At 31.6% G+C, this 20,635-nt stretch overlaps 1 protein-coding gene across 1 annotated transcript; it reads left to right on the forward strand.

Annotated features, from left to right (window-relative positions):
* The first annotated feature begins 7,290 nt into the window (after positions 1-7,290).
* Positions 7,291-11,052, forward strand: LOC107929124 (ethylene receptor 2). Its single transcript, XM_016860475.2, has 3 exons — positions 7,291-7,792; positions 8,168-10,061; positions 10,261-11,052. Exons 2-3 carry the CDS (start codon positions 8,307-8,309, stop codon positions 10,798-10,800), a joined length of 2,295 nt encoding a protein of 764 aa, XP_016715964.1. The 5' UTR covers positions 7,291-7,792; positions 8,168-8,306; the 3' UTR covers positions 10,801-11,052.
* The last annotated feature ends 9,583 nt before the right edge of the window (positions 11,053-20,635 follow it).

Consider the following 20,635-nt stretch of genomic DNA (forward strand, 5'->3'; position numbering starts at 1 on the left):
GTATGCTTCGAGGTCGGGCAATAACAAGTTATTTTTGCTGAAGAAAATGATGGCGTTGAAATATAAAGAAGGAATGTCTATAGCTGACCATGTTAGTGAATTTCAGAGTGTGATGAATCAGTTGCTTGGTATGGGTGTCAAATTTGATGACGAGATTTTAGGACTTTGGTTGCTTGCTACTCTACCAGACTCTTGGGAGACCTTTCGAGTCTCACTCATTAATTCTGCCCCACAGGGTATTATTACTTTGGATTTGGCTAAGAGTGGTGTGTTGAATGAAGAGGTTAGAAGAAGATCTCAGGGTTCTACATCACAGTCCGAGGTGTTGGTTATCGAGAACAGGGGGAGAAACAGAGACAAAGATGGAAAGGGTAGAGATAAAAGCTGAAGCAAGTCAAGATCGAGATACAAGAATCTTGAGTGTCATCATTGTGGTAAGAAAGGTCATATCAAGAAATATTGCTTCAAGTGGAAGAAAGAGAACAAAGGTGGTGGTGATAAACACGATCGGAATGACGATGAAAAATTCGAGCGTGTTGCTACTGTTACTCGTGAAGATCTGTTAGTTATTTGTGATGAGAATTTGGTCAACCTAGCATGCGACGAGACTAGTTGGGTGATTGATACTGGTGCATCACTTCATGTCACGTCGAGGAAGGAATTCTTCACATCTTATACTCCTGGTGATTTTGGGGTATTGAAGATGGGTAATGATGGTTTGGTTTCGGTTATTGGTATGGGAGATGTTAGCTTGGTGAGTAACAATGGAACAAAGTTAACTTTCAAGGATGTCAGACATGCACCGGATGTCCGTTTGAATTTGATTTCTGCAGGAAAGCTTGATGATGAGGGATTCTGTAACACCTTCAGTGAAGGGCAGTGGAAGCTGACTAAAGGCTCCTTGGTTGTGGCTCGAGGAAAGAAGAGCTCAAATTTGTACTTGATGCAAGCTTTGACTTCTCGAGAGACGGTGAATGTGACACTGAATGACAACTCAACTGAGTTGTGGCATAAACGACTCAGTCACATGAGTGAGAAGGGGCTTAGCTGTTTAGGGAAGAAGAATCAACTTTCGGGTTTAAAGAATGCTACACTGAAGAATTGTGCTCATTGTCTAGCAGGAAAGCAGAAAAGAGTTTCATTTAGAAGCCATCCTCCTCATAGGAAATCAGAGTTGCTAGAGTTGGTCCATTCAGATGTTTGTGGTCCGATAAAAGTAAGATCACATGGTGGTGCACTTTACTTTGTGACTTTCATTGATGATTGTTCAAGAAAGCTATGGGTTTACACTTTGAAGTCTAAAAATCAAGTCTTTGAGGTGTTTAAACAGTTTCAAGCATCAGTTGAAAGGGAAACTGGGAAAAAGTTGAAGTGCATTCGTACTGATAATGGTGGCGAGTACACAGGGTCGTTTCATGAGTATTGTCTGCGACAGGGAATCAGACATCAGAGAACACCACCAAAGACTCTACAGTTAAATGGGTTAGCTGAAAGAATGAACCGAACATTGATTGAGAGAGTCAGATGTTTGTTGTCAGATGCAAAGTTACCAAGATCATTTTGGGCTGAAGCTTTGAATACAGTGACACATGTGATAAATCTGTCTCCTAGTGTTCCTTTGAAAGGTGATGTGCCAGATAGAGTTTGGTTTGGTAAAGACGTGTCATATGATCACCTACGTGTGTTCGGTTGTAAAGCATTTGTTCATGTTCCAAAGGATGAAAGATCCAAGTTGGATGCCAAGGCTCGACAATGCATTTTTATTGGTTATGGTCTAGATGGTGAGTTTGGTTATAGACTCTATGATCCAGTTTAGAAGAAACTCGTGAGAAGTAGAGATGTTGTCTTCATTGAGGATCAGACCATTGATGACATTGATAAGACGGAGAAAGTGGATTCACAAGGTAGTGGTGACTTGATCGATGTGAATCCGGTTCCCCTAGACTCTTCACCAGATCCTATCCAGGATGATGTGCATGGTGATGTTAGTGGTGACCATCAGACTATAGGTGACTTTGATACTCCCATGGATGATGTTGTGAATGATCAACAACAAGCACCTATAGCTCCACCAGCAGTTCCACTTCGAAGGTCTTCCAGAGATCGACGATCTTCTGTCAGGTATTCTCCTGATGAATATGTTCTTTTGACTGACGGGGGAGAACCTGAATGTTATGAAGAGGCTATGGAGAGTGAATGCAAAGATCAGTGGGTTGAAACGATGAAAGACGAACTTCAATCCTTGCATGAGAACCATACTTTTGAATTGGTGAAACTGCCTAAGGGCAAAAGAGCTTTGAAGAATCGGTGGGTTTACAGGTTGAAGCAAGAAGAGAAGTCTTCATCTCCACGATACAAAGCTAGATTGGTCGTCAAGGGTTATACTCAGAAAAAAGGGGGTTGATTTTGAAGAAATATTTTCTCCGGTTGTGAAGATGTCCTCTATCAGAACTATACTGAGTTTGGCATCTTGTTATGATCTAGAGGTTGAACAAATGGATGTGAAAACTGCTTTTCTTCATGGTAACTTGGAAGAAGAGCTTTACATGGAGCAGCCAGAGGGTTTTGTTGCACAAGGGAAAGATGACTATGTGTGCAGATTGAAGAAGAGCTTGTATGGTTTGAAGCAAGCTCCAAGGCAATGGTACAAGAAGTTTGAGTCTGTTATGGGGGAGCAAGGCTACAAGAAGACTACTTCTGATCATTGCGTGTTTGTTAAGAGATTCTCTGGTGATGATTTTATTATTCTTTTGCTCTATGTTGATGATATGCTTATTGTTGGTCAGAATGCTTCTAGAATTGAGAAGTTGAAACAAGAGTTGAGTAAATCCTTTGCAATGAAGGATTTGGGGCCAGCAAAGCAAATTCTTGGCATAAGACTGACACGTGATAGAAAGGCCAAGAAATTATGGTTATCACAAGAGAGGTACATTGAGAAAGTACTTCAAAGGTTTAGTATGGACAAAGCTAAAGCGGTGAATACTCCCTTTGCTATGCACTTTAGATTGAGTGTTAAGCATAGTCCTTCCACAGAAAAGGAGAAGGAAGAGATGCAGAAAATTCCTTACTCTTCAGCCGTGGGTAGTTTGATGTACGCAATGGTTTGCACGAGACCAGACTTGGCTTATGCCGTTGGTACAGTTAGTCGGTTTCTTTCTAATCTAGGCAGAGAGCATTGGAATGCAGTGAAGTGGATTATGAGATATCTTCGTAGCACTTCCAACATGAAACTTTGTTTCGGCAATGAGAAACCTGTTCTTGTTGGGTATACAGATTCAGACATGGCCGGAGACATTGACTCGAGGAGATCTACTTCAGGTTACTTAATCACTTATGCAGGGGGAGCTGTGGCATGGCAATCGAGACTGCAAAAGTGTGTTGCATTGTCCACCACCGAATAAGAGTTCATTGCAGTAACCGAAGCGTGTAAGGAGATGCTTTGGATGAAGAAGTTTGTGCATGAGCTTGGTTTTACTCAGGAGAAGTATGTCCTGTATTGTGATAGCCAGAGTGCTATTCATCTTGGTAAGAACTCAACTTTTCATGCTAGATCTAAGCATATTGATGTGAGGTACCATTGGATACGAGATGTTCTTGAAGCTAAGCTGTTAGAGCTTGAAAAGATACACACTAATGATAATGGTGCTGATATGTTGGCGAAGGCCTTACCAAGAGGAAAGTTTGAAGCATGTTGTTTGACCTCCGGCATGGAGACATTCCCCACATAGTTGGAGGGGGAGATTTGTTGGGTATGGGTCCCACTATGTGGGAAACCCATAATTTCTGCCACATTTTATTGTCTCTTTTTTGGTTTTGTCAAAAGCCATTTTGGGGGTTTTTAACGGGTGTTGGGCAGAAATTTTAGTAAAGCCAAAAACAAAAAAAAAATCTCAAATTAAAACAGAGAGAAAGAGAGAAGAAAATTTCAGTTTTTCAAGTTTGGTGCAGCAGTGATCAACTCTTCGATCGAAGGTTCATCCGTGGTTCGATTGAGCTGATTTTTGGACAGCAGCTGGGCGATAAGGTGTTCTTGACTTTGTACGGTCGGATTTTTCATCCGAGTCTTGTAGCATCGGAAATACCCATTTTTCAGCAGCTACGTTTTTGGTGATGTTCTCTCATTTTTCTCTCTTTTGCTAAAGATTACATATTGTTAGCCTTGTCGTAGTTGAATGCTTGTTGTAGGCTTGTTATTGTGATCTTGTAGTTGAACATTTGATGATAGTGGAACTCTTTATCGGACTCTAAAGTCCCGTGGTTTTTACCCTTGATTTAGAGGGTTTTTTCACGTAAAAATACCGGTGTCTCTATTTATTTTTGTTGTGGTTGCATTAGTTGATTTGTGGTTGATTAAGGTTGCTAGAGAACATATCTTGTGCTATTGTGCTTGCCATAATTTTTGACAGGAGTTATAAGGAGAGAAAGAACACCGGTTGTGCTTTCGCTTTGTTTCGGTTGTTCGGTTTCTTCCCAACAAGAGCAACCTCTCCTGAACAACTTTAAAAATAGAAAATAAAAACAGTTATAAATATAAGCATTTTTACATTGTATTGCAATAATATCTATTAAATCTAAACAAAGTTTAATCACCAAAAACTATGAAAAAAAATAAAGTTTGAAGTATATTATCTTAAATTCATCCATAAAAAGAAACTCTACAAGTTGAAGCATATGGTGTCAATACCTAATGTGTGCAATGAATCTGCGCATAAGTTGCTAATTTTGATTATGCACGCAATGAATAACTTATAAGAAACCATGGTTTCTTTTAGAGGAAATTAAATTTAATAACAATGACATCCTTTTCACTATTAGTTTGTCCATAAAAAAAGAAGATGAGTAAATACACAATGAACGAATAAGATGATAATTTATCTTACAAAACAAATATTTAATTATACATGCGCTAAAGCAAATACATGGTCAATATCTATTAAACATTAGTTTGCTATGTCTATCGTCGAACATGTTCACTTTGCTCACACTCTCATTATCTTTCTTTTTTCTTTAAAACAAATTAAAACAGAAGCCCTGTTGACGCACTATATTATTGACTTTTTTGCTACCCAACAGATTGTGAAAACTATCTTGGTTCAGAGTAGCACAAATGGCTAATTAATTAAATTCATTAGCTACAAATATTAATTTAAATAGGTAAAAAATGAAATTTATTTATAGATGAGGTTTTGATTTAATATTAAGGTCAAAGTTGTCGAAACATTGAGATTTTAAGTTTGGATTTCTTTCCATGTAAGTTATGTGTGGTTTAAGTTTAATTACGTGTGAACGTTATCTAGATTTATTTCGGTCTAAATAGGATATGTCCAATTGTACGATTATAATTATCGCGGTCCAAATTATATTATTTAAAAATAGTTTTATTGTATGCATGTCATCTATATAAATTTCTTTTGTACGTTAATGAATAAATTCATATTATTTTTCTTATGTTGATAAATTTCCAATTTATATATGTAATTTTATTTCTTACGTGATCTATCAAATTGTAACTTTAATTGAAAGGTGACACCTATTCTTATTTATAATCTGATTTTCCAAGAGGACATATTCTGATTCCAAATAAATTTTGCTTTCATTGAGTCGTGAAAACGGCATCAGATTTTTTTCTTAGTCAATTAGCAAATTATGTGGTTTACATAATTAAAATATAAAATAGTATATTATGATTAAATAAAAATTAAATTAAATTTGAAAAATCATATCGATGCATGCCAAACAAGGGCTAAAGTATTTCAAACATGTTGTCAATACATGAAAAAAACCGACAACTACTGCACGCGCCTAATAATCAAAATGAAACGAAGGCTTCGTGGCAACAAAAATCCAACTAAATAAAAAGATAATTTTATTTTTTATTAATTAATATTAATTTTATTAATTATAAAAATGTTTTAATTATTTTTGAAATAAAACATTTTAATCAGTATTAAATTATTTTAGTAAAGTATATTATATTTAAATATAATAATATTCTAAACGTAATATATTGTTGAGTTAATGTATGTAAATTTTTTTAATTTAAATTATAAAAAATACATTCAAAAAATTATAACTACAATTAATCATTATAAAATACTCTTAGACTGATTATCATAATATATCTAAACCTGTATCAAAATAAATATAGACTGAGGATCCACATAACCTTAACAATAAGTTAAAAGTTTCGTTGTGGGAGTTCGACTTTATCAAGAGATATCTATGAAGTGTTATCCGTTGAGAGTTGACAAACTTCTCTACACAATGTTATTGTTTCTGGCGAGGATTTTATATCTTGGCTCAAATGAGAGCTCAAATATTTAAGGAGTGGACGAGTTCATATAGTGGAACACTTTCACATGTAATTATTTTTTATTATTTTACAATTGAAAATAAATGAGTGAACAAACTAAATAGAAAATATATAGATAAATAATCACAATTGTCTCGTTATCTTTTTAATTTAAAATTGTTCATTAGATCTGTAGTGGCTTATGTGATTCCTTCAAACGTAAGTTGGGGAAGTTGATGTTTTTGAAACCATGAAAGTAAGTGTATTTTACACCAAACCTGATATGGTAAACATCTTCTATCTAATAAAAAAAATATTGATTAGGGATAGCGAATGTTGCTAAATCAAACACTGCTCCACAGTTGGCACGCTTTGCTTCATCACCTGCGTCTTTTTAATACTGAAAACTAATATTAGCTCACCCACTCCAATTCGCTTCAATTTAATTTTCACAATTCATGTTTAATATCTTCAATTTTTTAAAAATCAAATAAATATATAAACATATTATTATATATTTAGTATATAATAATTTTGAGAAAGGGGTTAAAATCTATCCACGTTTTAAAATTCCTATTGAAATTCATGAATTTTAGTATCCTAATTTATTTTTAATAGATTCTAAAACAATTCATTAATGTATTAATAGTCCAGTCTTGATACGATTCATTGCATATGAACTCTTAAACACACATCACACGTTAATCATATTTAATACACAATTTCACTAAAAATTGCTTAAATATTTAACACAACTTTATAAACAATATTAATAATTAAGTATATTAAAATATATATATATTTAAAAAACAAATAGTAATTTTTAAAAACTGCTTTAGAAATAAAAAACTACACTACTAATTTATAAAATACTGCAAAGATTAGATTGGTTTACTGGAAAAAATTATAAATAAATAAAAAAGAAAAGGGAAGGAAAGAGAGAGAAAAAATAAAACAAACCTCTATTTGGGTATGAGAAAGACGTTTTGGTTCAAAAGGGCGTCTAAGTTCTCTTCATGTAAGAAGTGGGTCCCAACTGTTTCTCTCTCTCTCTCCCCCCTTCCTCTTCTCCCTGTCTTCTCTCTCTCCTTTTTTTTTTTTGAAAATTTTTAATCAGCTTTCTTATAAAACCAAAGGGGGACTAATTGTTTTTGAGAAAAATTTGTTTTGAAAGAGGACCCCTCAAGACCCAACCCGGTTTAAAAACCAGACATACACACACACACACGGCTCTAAAAACAGCGTTCTGTTCTTGATTTTGTCTTTGTTTTTTTTGTTGCTGTTGGTGGTGGTGGTTTTGTTTTTGTAATTATATGTATGTAAACACATTTTTTTTCTGGGTTTTTGTTTTTGAAAGATGTCAATATGGATGGCTAGTGAATGAAAAATTGGAACGTCAACAAAAATAAAGACTTGAGCTTTGAAGGGAGCAGTCATCAAAATATGTTGTGTTTAGCTTTGCATGTTATGGAAAATCAAAAGATCTGAAGGTGGTTTCTGGTAAGTTTTTTTTTCTGGGTTTAATTTTCAGCCTGCATTTCTGGTATTTTTATCAGAAAAAAATGGTTTGCTTTTTGTTCTTTTTCCTGGTTTCTGGGTTTTTTTTTTAAAATTTTGTTCTTGTGGGGGCTGCTTCTCTGAGAAAGCTGATTTTTTTTAAAAAAAATTAAACTATAAAAGAGTATTTTGTTTGAATGAAGAAAATGTCGTGTTCTTTTATTACTGTACTATTTGATAACATAAAAAATGAAATTTGTTTTGGATTAAATCATTTTTACCTTTTTTTTGCTTCTTAATATGCTAATTTTGGGGATATAAACTTTGTTAGATCTTAATTCAATGTTATAAAATTTCATTTTTGTTTTTCTATTACAGGCAATGAGAATTGAAGATTGGGATTATAATGTTGTAGCTCAAGTGAGCTATGTTTTAGATGATGGAGTGTAGTGTTTAAAAATTTGTATTTTCAATAAATGGATTGAATCACAAAGTGTAACAGTTCATTTTGGATGCAATGTTAAAAGCATTAGCTCCTGGGTTGTTGATTTCTTCGCTTCTGATCTCGGCCTCCACGGCGGTTGATACCGGTTTTCCGAGGTGTAATTGCGACGATGAAGGGAGTTTTTGGAGCATTGAAAGTATCTTAGAGACGCAACGAGTGAGCGATTTCTTGATTGCGGTCGCCTATTTTTCGATTCCCATAGAATTGCTTTACTTTGTTAGTTGCTCCAATGTGCCTTTCAAATGGGTCTTGTTTGAGTTCATCGCGTTTATCGTGCTTTGCGGATTGACTCATTTGCTTAACGGATGGACTTACGGTCCGCATCCGTTTCAGCTTATGTTGGCTCTCACAGTGTTCAAGATTCTCACCGCCTTGGTCTCTTGTGCGACGGCTATTACGCTTATTACACTTATTCCGTTGCTTCTTAAGGTTAAGGTGAGGGAGTTTATGTTGAAGAAAAAGGCTTGGGACCTCGGGCGGGAAGTTGGGATTATAATGAAACAGAAGGAGACCGGTGCGCACGTCCGTATGCTAACGCAGGAAATCCGTAAATCATTGGATAGGCATACTATTTTGTACACAACGATGGTGGAGTTGTCTAAGACATTAGGTTTGCAAAATTGTGCTGTATGGATGCCTAATGAGATCAAGACCAAGATGAATTTGACTCATGAACTCAAAGGAAGGAACTTTTCGTATAATTTTACCATTCCGATTACGGATCCGGATGTTGTGAGGATTAAAGGAAGTGATGGAGTGAACATCCTCGAACCTGACTCTTCACTTGCCACTGCAAGCAATGGAGAGTATGGTGAGCCAGGACCTGTGGCTGCAATTCGGATGCCAATGCTCCGAGTATCCAATTTTAAAGGGGGAACTCCCGAGCTAGTTCAGACATGTTATGCGATATTAGTTTGTGTTCTTCCGAGTGAACAAAATAGGTCTTGGAGCAACCAAGAACTAGAGATAGTTAAGGTCGTTGCGGATCAGGTGGCTGTTGCACTCTCTCATGCTGCGGTTCTCGAAGAGTCTCAACTCATGAGGGACCAATTGGTCGAGCAAAATCGAGCATTGCAACTGGCACGACAAAATGCCATGAGAGCAAGCCAAGTTAGAAATGCATTTCAGAAGGTAATGAGTGATGGAATGAGGAGACCTATGCACTCGATTTTAGGATTGCTTTCGATGATGCAGGATGGAAATCTGAATAATGATCAACGGATTATTGTTGATTCGATGATGAAGACCAGTAACGTGCTATCGACATTGATAAACGATGTGATGGATATTTCAACAATGGATAACGGAAGATCCCCGTTGGAGAAGCAATCTCTTCACTTGCATTCCATGATAAAAGAAGCTGCTTGTCTTGCCAAATGCTTGTCTGTTTATAGGGGTTTCGGTTTTTCAATTGAAGTTGAGAAATCCTTGCCTGATCTTGTTTTCGGCGATGAAAGGAGAGTTTTTCAAGTGATACTTCATATGGTCGGGAGCCTATTGGATGGCAATAGTGGAGGTGGAACTGTTGTACTCCGGGTGTTCTCCGAGAATGGTAGTCAGGAACGGAATGATCAAAGACGGGCAGCCTGGAGGCACAGCTCCTTGGATGGAGATGTACATATCAGGTTTGAAATTAGGATCGAGAATAGCAATTCTCAGCCAGAGAGCAGCGGCTCAATGTCGGAGTTACAGATCAGTGGCAGAAAATATAACAGCAATAGAGCCGAGGAACGCTTGAGCTTCAGCATTTGCCAAAAGCTAGTGCAGGTAACAAACAAGAGTACTAAATTGTCTGCTTGCGTAAATCCGCGACATTGTGGGACATTAAGTAGGATAAAGAATTTTTGTCGTCTGATGAATATCCGGTTACACGTCATGCATCCGTTTTTCTACCGTTAACTTATTGTTTTGTCGTGTTATACTTTTTCGATTAATTTGTTTTTCATGATTTCAAACAAATGTGTAGTTAATGCATGGGAACATCTGGGTAGTACAAAATCCTCAGGGTTCAGCTCAAAGCATGGCGCTTGTTATTCGGTTTCAACTCCGACCGTCCATCAGTATAACAATCAACGAGTTGGGAGAATCATCAGACCAGCCATGCTCCAACTCCCTTTTCAAGGGTTTGCAAGTTTTACTTGCCGATGACGATGATCTGAACCGTGCCGTGACTCGAAAGCTTCTCGAGAAGTTGGGATGCAGTGTTTCTGCCGTAACATCTGGATTCGAATGCCTCACTTCTATAGGGCCAGCTTCATCACCTTTCCAGATTGTCATTTTGGAGCTTCAGATGCCCGAGTTAGATGGATTCGAAGTCGCAATGAGAATCCGGAAATTCCGAAGTCGTAACTGGCCGTTGATCGTTGCCATGACTGCCAGCACCGAAGATGATACATGGGAAAGATGTTCACAGATTGGAATCAATGGAGTCATTCGAAAGCCAGTCCTATTACAAGGAATCGCCATCGAGCTTCGGAAAGTCCTGATGCAAGCCAACAAAGTTTAAGGTTCTTCAATCCTGAGCACCGGCAATGACGACGGAAATGGTACACAAAGTTCACTCCTTTAACCTTTCATCCCCGGCTTAATGTGCTCGATTTCATGTTGGATTTGCCTAGATAGTTTCAGATCTAATCAAATAGCTTTTATTAGAAATTCTCTTCAACAACATCACTCTAAAAATAAGAAATATAGATTTACATACATGCACAGTGCAAAAAACTAGATTAAGATCAAGTTATTGCATATCTTAAAAACAGATTGGTTTGCCTTATTAGTTCACAAACAATTTAAAATCTCTCTCAAGCTAATATATATATATACACACGTATATTTGCCATTTTTAATCCAAAAAAATGTCCTATACGCATGTTTAAACATGTCTTGTTTCGATATAACATTGGACATGGGTATTTTGGGAAACATTGATATACTATATATATTTAGCATGTAAAACAACTTGATATCTTCCTTTCCATATATGAAGCATTCACCAATGAAAATGAAAAGAGAACACATTGCAGACAAAACTAAATTCACAAGATATGAATTTTCATGGTGGTTTTTCTTTTATTAAAGAGAGTGGGAAAAATGAGGAATGAGAGAAATGGGTACATTTATCGCTAGCTTTTGGTGTTGGTTTTGTTTGGTTACCAAATTCATGCATGAACCTTATAGTTCAGTACGTATCATTTGGACTATTTTTCCTTATTTCTTTTTTCCACTTGGACCACTTTCTTACCCTATAAAACCCTAGCCTTTTATTTGTTCTTTTAGTCAATCAGATTTTTATGACTGAACTATTAAAATTATCTTCACATTAGATATTTTTCTTTCTCCTTTTTAACTTTAATCCGTGGATAATCCACGCGACAAAATGTGATAAGTGATGTATAGGATTTTAATCTATGAATAAAAAATAAAAAAATAAACATAAAATTGCAAACTCAGGGGAAATTATTATTTTAATTAGAATGAAGTTGACCCATGGAATCAAACTGACCATTTTCAGCTACAAAAAACAAAATGGTCGCAATAGCTGGCCGTCGCTTTTGCTCCAATCAACTTCTTCGAATTGTTCATTAATTGGGTGAACGACAAATTTGGGGTTTGCTTTCATTTCCAGCATCTACTTGATTGTACCTATGGCCTAATAATGCCCATGCCATCTATCACAAATTAACACTAACTTATAATAAAATATGAATATAAATCTTGAATTAAATTTGATCAACCCGTTCTTTTCAATTTTGTAATTGAGTAAATTGATCCATTTAAAAGTCAAAACAAAATAATTTAATTCTTATGAATTTCAAAAGTCAACAACTAAAATTAATTTTAGTTTTTTAACTCTTATGATTTGTGAATATGGAAGATGTCTCTTAGAAGGTGGCAAACCATAATGAAACTGATAGCTGGTATTGCTCCATGAAATACCAAAGATATATAAATAACGATTTCATGGTCAAAATAAAAAGAACATATATGATGGATCTGAGTGAGTGATAAAATTATGGCACAACTTGCTTTTTTTTTAATATTTATTGCTCAAAAAAAATCAAGTTGGAATATGATAAAATTCGGGTAGTAATTAAATGGAAAAAAAGTGCTGTGCTAGGGGCTCTGAACCTTCACCCCCCTTCCAAATAAAATACATTTCATTTTGTTCTTTTCATGGAATGGAAGCTTGATTTTTGAATGGAGCACTGAATCTAGGAGAAATGGCATACCTCAATATGATAGGCAAAAAGTACTACTTTCTATTAATTTAAGCCTCAAAATTGCATTGGGTCTTGCTTCAAAGGATTGGCACCACTTTCTATTTGGGAAATTTTAGATCTTCCGCAGTCCGCACATGTATTTGTTTATTTTTCTATGAAATTGGATGTCTCAAGTTGAAGTCATTGTTTTTCTTTAAGTAGAGTAAGATGGGCAGATTTCAAATTAAATTTGGTTAAAATATGTTTCTAATTCTTATACTTTTTCGTATATTTAAAATTTAATCTCTCTATTTTTTCAGATTTTAAAATTTAAGTTCAATTGTCTAACACAAATGAATTTTTTCTCCTAAAGTAGTAAAGAAAAGAATGAATTTAATAATAATAAGGGGAGGTTAGAATGGAAAAAGCAGCTCTTGTTCCAATGGGACTAGATTTCAAAACTTATATATTATATAAAAGGTATTTGGAGTTTGCTGTCTCCATGTGGGCATAATTAATTCTTAATTACCCAACATCACGGCTAGGATCTAGGGGCCATGTTTATAACCACATTATTTCACTTCTTTTAACTATGATTAAGCTATGCAATTTGACAAGTTTTAGTTTGAAAATGAGAATAATTACATGGATTTGCCCATAGTTTTTATTGTTTGGTTTCAGTAATTAATATATATATATATATGATAATTTCGTCTTGGAAAAGTTATTTTTAAAAAACTCAAGTCAAATTAGAATTCAAACAAAATCTACTATTGATTGCATTCTGTTTGTTTTATAGTTTATGTTCCAGAGTTGATGTTGAACTAATAGTCATCCATTTTAAGATTAAGGATGTTGTAAAAGTGAATATTTTAATCGAATTGCTTCTGCTCGTATTGGGTGGAGACCTGCACAGTGATTTTAGGCCACACTTTGACTAGCGACATGGGATTTAAGGACATTGTAATAGAGGTTGATCGAGATGTTGTAATCTCTGGATTTAACCATGTAATGTTTGATTTATCTTTGCTTCCGCAGCTCGTTCGATATTTTTAGACTTTGGTTTTACTTATAGATCAGCAAATAGAGTTGTCGACTAGATTATGCTAATGAAGTTCAATTCAACATTTATTTAAATGAGTTGAATGGAATCCCCCATTTGGGCCTTTGTTTTCAATATACATTTAAACTCAACTAATGATGTCTTGGCTTGTGGGTCATGGGAGAGACTTTTGATCAAATTCAACTGTTATTATGCATAATAATTCATCATATGTGCATATCATGTGTAGGTCACTCTGCACAATTGTGGTGTGTGGATCTTTTTCTCAATTTTGTCCAATTCCTTTATGATTCGTTTAATTCTATATCATAATGTATTTGTAGTAATGAAACTCTAAAAGCAAAAAATTAAATCCAAACCAATACTCAAATATATTATCCAAGCTAAAACTCAAAATAAACTCAATAAGATAACCAAAACCCAATGCTCAATCTAATAAATTAAACCCAATGCCCAATACACAATAAACTAAACCCTAGCCCGATTTAAAAAAAAAAATTTAATTTAAGAATTTAAAGAATAAAATTTAATTCAAAAAAAATATTTAAACAAATTAAAGAATAAGTTCATGATGCGATTTATGGTTCTTCATTATTACAATTTGGTTTAATTTTGTATAATTTTTCAAAAAATTATATTTTTACATGAAATTCTCGAATAAATCAATCAATCAACTGATAATGGATTTTATGTAAAAATGGATGCAGTTCCAGTTGGAAACTATGCATATGAAATCAGGTTATGTAGGTTTTTGGTATGGATCGAAAATGATGCGTTAATATATTAGTAAGGTTGATAATTTATATAAGATGAGACTCGAATAATTTATGGTTTCTTCTAAATTTATTGTGATTTAAGTCACACAATATGCATGTCATATCCAAATTTATTTTAGTCTAAATTCACATATATATTTTAATTATCGATTTAATTGGGCATAATATAATTATTCGTATATATTATTTATTTATAATAATTGGTTTTTTACTTGTATTTAAAATAAACTGTGGCCCAAATATGCCAATCTTTAGTTATCTTTCATTGCTTACTTGGACCAAAGGAGCAATGTTAGCATCCTACTTCAATATGGGCTTCGAACTTTGTGGTTGCTGGGCTATCTCTTAACCCATCAAGAAAACGAAATCAACACATTCATTTACTGAGTAATTTATTAATTTTAATAAGTTCGTATATCATCAATTGAGATTTTAAATTTTAAACATAATAAATAAATCTTCAGGTGTTTTTTTATTAAATTTTTTTTTGGGTATATAGGTAAATCTAGAAACTTTTTTTTAGAAGAGTTGAAATTTAATAATAATTTTTTGAGGTCAAAACATAATTTTATCATTTATTAATTTATAATTTCTTCTTTTTGCGGGATTACAAAGAATTTTTTTTATTATTGAAAAAGTTAAAGTGTAATTTTATCATATACTAATTTATAATTGTATTATTTTATAGGAGACTTAACATTTTTTTTTCATTTTTGAGGCCCCTTCCTGCCCTAAATTCACCCGTCAAAGTAGTACATTTATAATTAAATATATTAATTTAATCAATGTATAATTAAAAATAATAAAATAAAGTTAAATTTTGATAAAGTTAACACATAATTTAAAAAATAAAATGAAAATTATCATTAATTTTTAATTGTAGCTCTATTTCAAATAAAAGATTCTATTTATAAGACCATAAAAACTTTAAAGATATTAACACTATTAAAAATTCATATTATTAATTTTTTTTAATTATATAAAGATTAATTGATGAATGAAAAAGTACCATACTTTAAAATTTATTTGTAGAGTTAAAAAAATTCCACAAATATTAATTTCTGACCACTTGGTCAATGTAATTACAAATGAAAACAGCCAAAAAAGAACCCTGATTTTAAAATGGCAACTAGTGATTAAAGAAAAAGAAAACAATTAAATTAAGAAACGTAGTATTGTTGACTCACAAAACTCCAAGCCAACGTTCTAAGTCTCCCTAATTATAATAATCAAATTTTAATTTGTAAAGCCGGCATTAAGCTCCACATTATGTCTGTATTTGCTGAAAATTTCAAATTAGAGATGAGTTGTCCTTTGGATTAATTAATCATCATCTTTAGCATTATTAAAGGGAGAAATTATTTGACATGAGGAAAATGTGGGATTTAATTATTTCACAATGATCAAAGGTCAAATGTGTAAGATTAAGACATTACCAAGTTTGTTATATATGTATTATGTTGGTGTCATTTATATGATATTATAAGGCTTTTATTTTTTGTGTCATTTTATATTTAATTTAATTTTATCTGTTTATTTTATGTTCGGAATCCATTTTATTCTAACATTTTAAAACGAAATATAATAAAAATATTTTAATTATGATTTAAAATTTATTATAATATTTGAATTGTTAAATAAATTAGCATATTTTTATTATATTCAACCATTTAAATATAAAAAAATACCATTTTACACTAATATTAGATAGTTAAAGCATGTTATTCATAAAAAAATTGAAAATTAAACACCTAAAATAACATAAACAACATATAACATTAAAAACCAGTAAGAATACAAAAATATAAATATCACCATATTTATGTAATATGAATTATATACTATTTCCAATTATTTAAAATTATTCATATTTTTTATGTTAAAATTATTATTGTTGATATTGAGTACAATAAAGGTGGAAGACAATGAGGAGATGAAGGTGGTATAACGGAGATCAATTCACCTAAAGAAGCTGAGAGCCAATATAGGGACAAGAGGATAGGTTGAGCAAGAAGGAATTGCTCATAGTTACCTTAGGTATTAAGAGATTGATCATTTCTTCATCTTTCTTGGGGGTATTTAAAGAAGAGATCCCCTTGTCAGTTAGTATGACATGGCAATATACACATTTAGCCTCGCTAAATGCGTAAATGATAATTATGAGTGTATATCATGGGTCTCTATCATTACGAAGTTGTTATGCCTAAATAGACTCCAAATTGTTTTGGAAGTGCATTCACACTAAAACCAATGTTCGCACTTAAATACGGATGGATGCATCCCTTTATGTTGAATGGAAGCTTCAAATGAAGTCAACTCATAAATCTACAATGTGTCTAGTATTGACATGTGTCTGAATGGTGAAAGGATATATCAATTATACATAAACATTTTTTTCTTTTAAAACTTTTGATGAATTAGCTTTAAGTATATGTTTCATAAAATTTCATTAAATAATTATTTTAATTAAGAAAAGTTGTAAAAACTTATTACCACAAAGAATATATCTAAATGCTTAAATAAGCCATAAATGGTTCTTTATGGCTGTATATAATATAAACTCCAATCATAAATTAATCATTAAGCTTAAAATTTTTTAATTAAGTCATCGACGTATTAATCTTATATTAATTAAGTCTTTTTAGTAACTTAAACATCAATTTAGACATTGAATAGCTTGAATCTGAAGTTGAATATACTTAAAATATATGAATTAAATTCTAAACACTTGTACTCTATTACAACACTTTGAAGTTTAAGAAAAATTTGGGTCGAAGTGGTAGTTTTAGTGGTAGGGTAAGCGGGGTTCGATTCGAGGGGTGGTTCATGCTTTCTATTCGATTCCTTTTCAATGATTATTTTTTGAATAAATAAATAAATAATTGTTTCCTCCCCGCAATGGCCGGATTTGTAGGGACACAAAAGCCACTAGAAGACTGACACATGGAAACACGTGAGGAGTTGACCAGTCAACATCGGCGTATGTCCTAAAAAGATTAGAAATTCAAACATATTTTTTTAGATTAAGAAATTATTTCAGTTAATTTTAATTAAGAATTAATGTAATGTTTGCTCCGAATTAGTTGATGATATAAAAATAAAGTAATTAAATTATATAAAATAAAAATATATATACTAAATCTTAAATTTAAATATAATGGAGGTATCATCTTAATTTAGCATAAAACAATTTATACTTCATTTGATTTAATAAAAAAGCTGATAGTTTTTGTTTTCAAAAATTGTTTTTAATTATTTTCTTTGGTGAATTATACAAGAGAAGAGTAAAGTCCTAACAATAACACAATTAGTACGACTTGAACTCGAGCCACACCTAAAGCGTTAGACACTTTGACCATCAGGTCAACACACGGGTTTTAAACATTATAATTATTTTAATAAATATATATTGTAATTTGAATAAAAATCTAATAAATATTTATAGTGTAATTCAAATTATATAATAATAGAAGCTTTTAGAGCGGAAAGTTTATTCTTTTCTTCTATTTTTAACTAATATCCTCTGTTGTACCTTTTTTTTCTGACAAACTTTATAAGTTTGTACGTCTGTCTTTTTATAGTCTAAATTTATATTGATATATGATAATAATTTTTTTTTTAAAAAGAATTGATATTTGATAATCTTTATTTAGATCCATACAAAATCAAGTTTCTTTTAAATGAAATTAACAAAACGATAAAATGTGGTATATTAAAAAAATAATAATAATTAAGAAAGTGAAACATTTGACACTTTTTCTAATTCCGTTTTTCAGATTATCATTATCCAACTCTTGCGTTTGTTTTCTATATGTCGGTTCATTTTAAAGATATTTAATTTGAATATTGTTTTGTAAATGAATTTTTCTTCTTTATAATTTAATTGCAATTGATAATATAATTTTAAGATATTTTTAATCTAGTAAATATTAGCTTTATTTATCTAATCCATATAATACAGGTACTTCCCAAATACTTTAGTTCATATAAATGTGATAAGTTGACAGTTACTTGGGTATTTCTAGTCTAAGTTCATGAAATATATCAACTTATTTTACTTTTATAATATTTTCTTTAATGATGGAGGTCGGTTTTATAGTTTATGAAAATTAAAGCTATCCCTTCAAAGCTGGTGCAATGTGGATCACCATCGTATCTAACACAAGTTAATTATCTAATAATATCAAAATATCAATATTGAGAGTATATAAAAGTCTAATATATATTATATAAAAGGTTTAATTAAAAAATGGGATAGCTCATGTTTTACGAAACTTACGTAATAATAAAATTAATAATTCATGTTTGCAGAACTATTAATTCTTTTTGGATAATGTGACAGATGCAGTTTAATTAAGATTTTACATTTTTTAAAAATGATTACTTTATGCACTGCAAAAGTATTTTTAATTAAAAAAATAAATGTTTAAACTATAATATAAATGGTTTAATAAAAGAAAACTTTTCAGCTCCGTTTGATTTAATTTGTTTGATTTTGGCTCGTGGATTCCATGTTTTTGCATTTGTATTTTTTGGGCTTTGGATAAATATTTTTAAAATAGAAACATTGAATTGACTTAAGTTATAGTTTAATTAATATAAAACATAAAACTATTTTATTGTTTTAAAATTATTAAGAAATAAACATCGTGCCAAAGGTCAGTGAAGGATGTGAAAAACATTGGAGAAAGAGTGTGGCAAAATCCTAGCTAGCTAGTTTGAGATTAAAAAATATTAGAATATTTACTTTTACTAGATTTCGTAAACTTCAATACCACTTTATGCATATTTTATATAAAATCTTATCCTTATAATTAAATGTTGTTATTGCGGTTTTGGGAGCATTATATGTTTGAATTTCATTCTATTCACATTTACATCCAAAATTATTTTATTTTTTCTTCTTTTTCTCAAAAGGGGTGAGTCTAGCTTGTTACATAAAATGCTCATTTCTTCTGTATTTTAAACCTATTTTGTTGAATTTAATTATTTATGTTTACATTTTTGTAAATTTGATTTTTTTAGTTAAAAAAGAGTTAAATTTAATCACTAATATTTGAGAAAATAGTCAAATTAATTTTTTAAATGGAAATACTAGCTAAATGCTAAAATTTTAAACATAATAGTCTGCGTGACAATCTACGTATACTTGATGCTAATTTTTTTAATTTTTTTATGATTTTTGTATAGTTCTTTTTTAAATTTTGATTTATTTTATAGTTCTATAAATTTTAAATTATTTATTGGCATGACATATAAGACATATAGTGACATATCAACATGAAGTGCATGTGGACTTCCACACGAGTTGTCACACCAACTTCATTGAAAAAGCAATGTTTTAATTAATATTTCTGTTAAATAAAAGCAAATTGTCATTTTTTAAAGATTAATAATAATTAAATTTAACTTAAAATATATTTTAAATATCCTATTTTTAATGGGAAATTTTCCTATATAGGTATAACCCATGCAAAAAGTTCAAAATTACTTGCATCCTCTGATTAAGACGTGATATTAAAGTAATTAAAGAAATTAAACAATCATTAAAACTAAAGCAATCTCTCCGATCTAATTATGAACCCGAAAAATTAAAACGAAAAAAAAAAAAGGGTATTAGATAAACATGAAGCCACATTCTAGGGCTTTGTTTGACGTTGATCAACTTTTTGCCACTCAACATTATGCCTTTCTATTTGGTCTAATATTTAGAGAGCTAATTATTTCTTTGAAATTAAATTAGGTGATAGAACTCTTTGATTCATTGGCTCAAAAAAAAAATGACGTGTACTCCACGACACAAAGGCAATGGGTGCCATTGAATTTCAACATCAAAGTTTGAAAAGAGAGCAAATAATAAATAATAAATAAAATAAAATATTTTACGATTTTAAAATATATTCTTTATATATTTAAAATTTAGATATTTCAAAATATTATACTTACGAAATTAATATAAAAATTTTAATGACACTTAAATTATGAAATTAAAAAAAAATCCTAAATATGCAAATAGGAAAAGAAATTGTATTGAATGATGTTTGGTGCTGCCCCACGAGTAAATATTAAATTAGAATTAATCATTCAATTAAAATATTAATTATGTATTGGGTGGTCTACATTTCATTAATGCAAAGACTTTGATTAGTGGATTCCCTTTCAAATTGGCGTAAGCAAATTTGGCTTTTTTCACCATCTCACATTGTCTAAAACAGAAGCTCTCTCTTTCTCTATGTGTGTAGGGTGCCAACAATTGTAAAGGCTAATGGAACAAAAAGGAGAATATATATTTGTTTTTTCATT

The sequence above is a fragment of the Gossypium hirsutum genome, chromosome D09 (assembly GCF_007990345.1).
Source record: "Gossypium hirsutum isolate 1008001.06 chromosome D09, Gossypium_hirsutum_v2.1, whole genome shotgun sequence".
In the NCBI taxonomy this organism is placed as follows: Eukaryota; Viridiplantae; Streptophyta; class Magnoliopsida; order Malvales; family Malvaceae; genus Gossypium; species Gossypium hirsutum.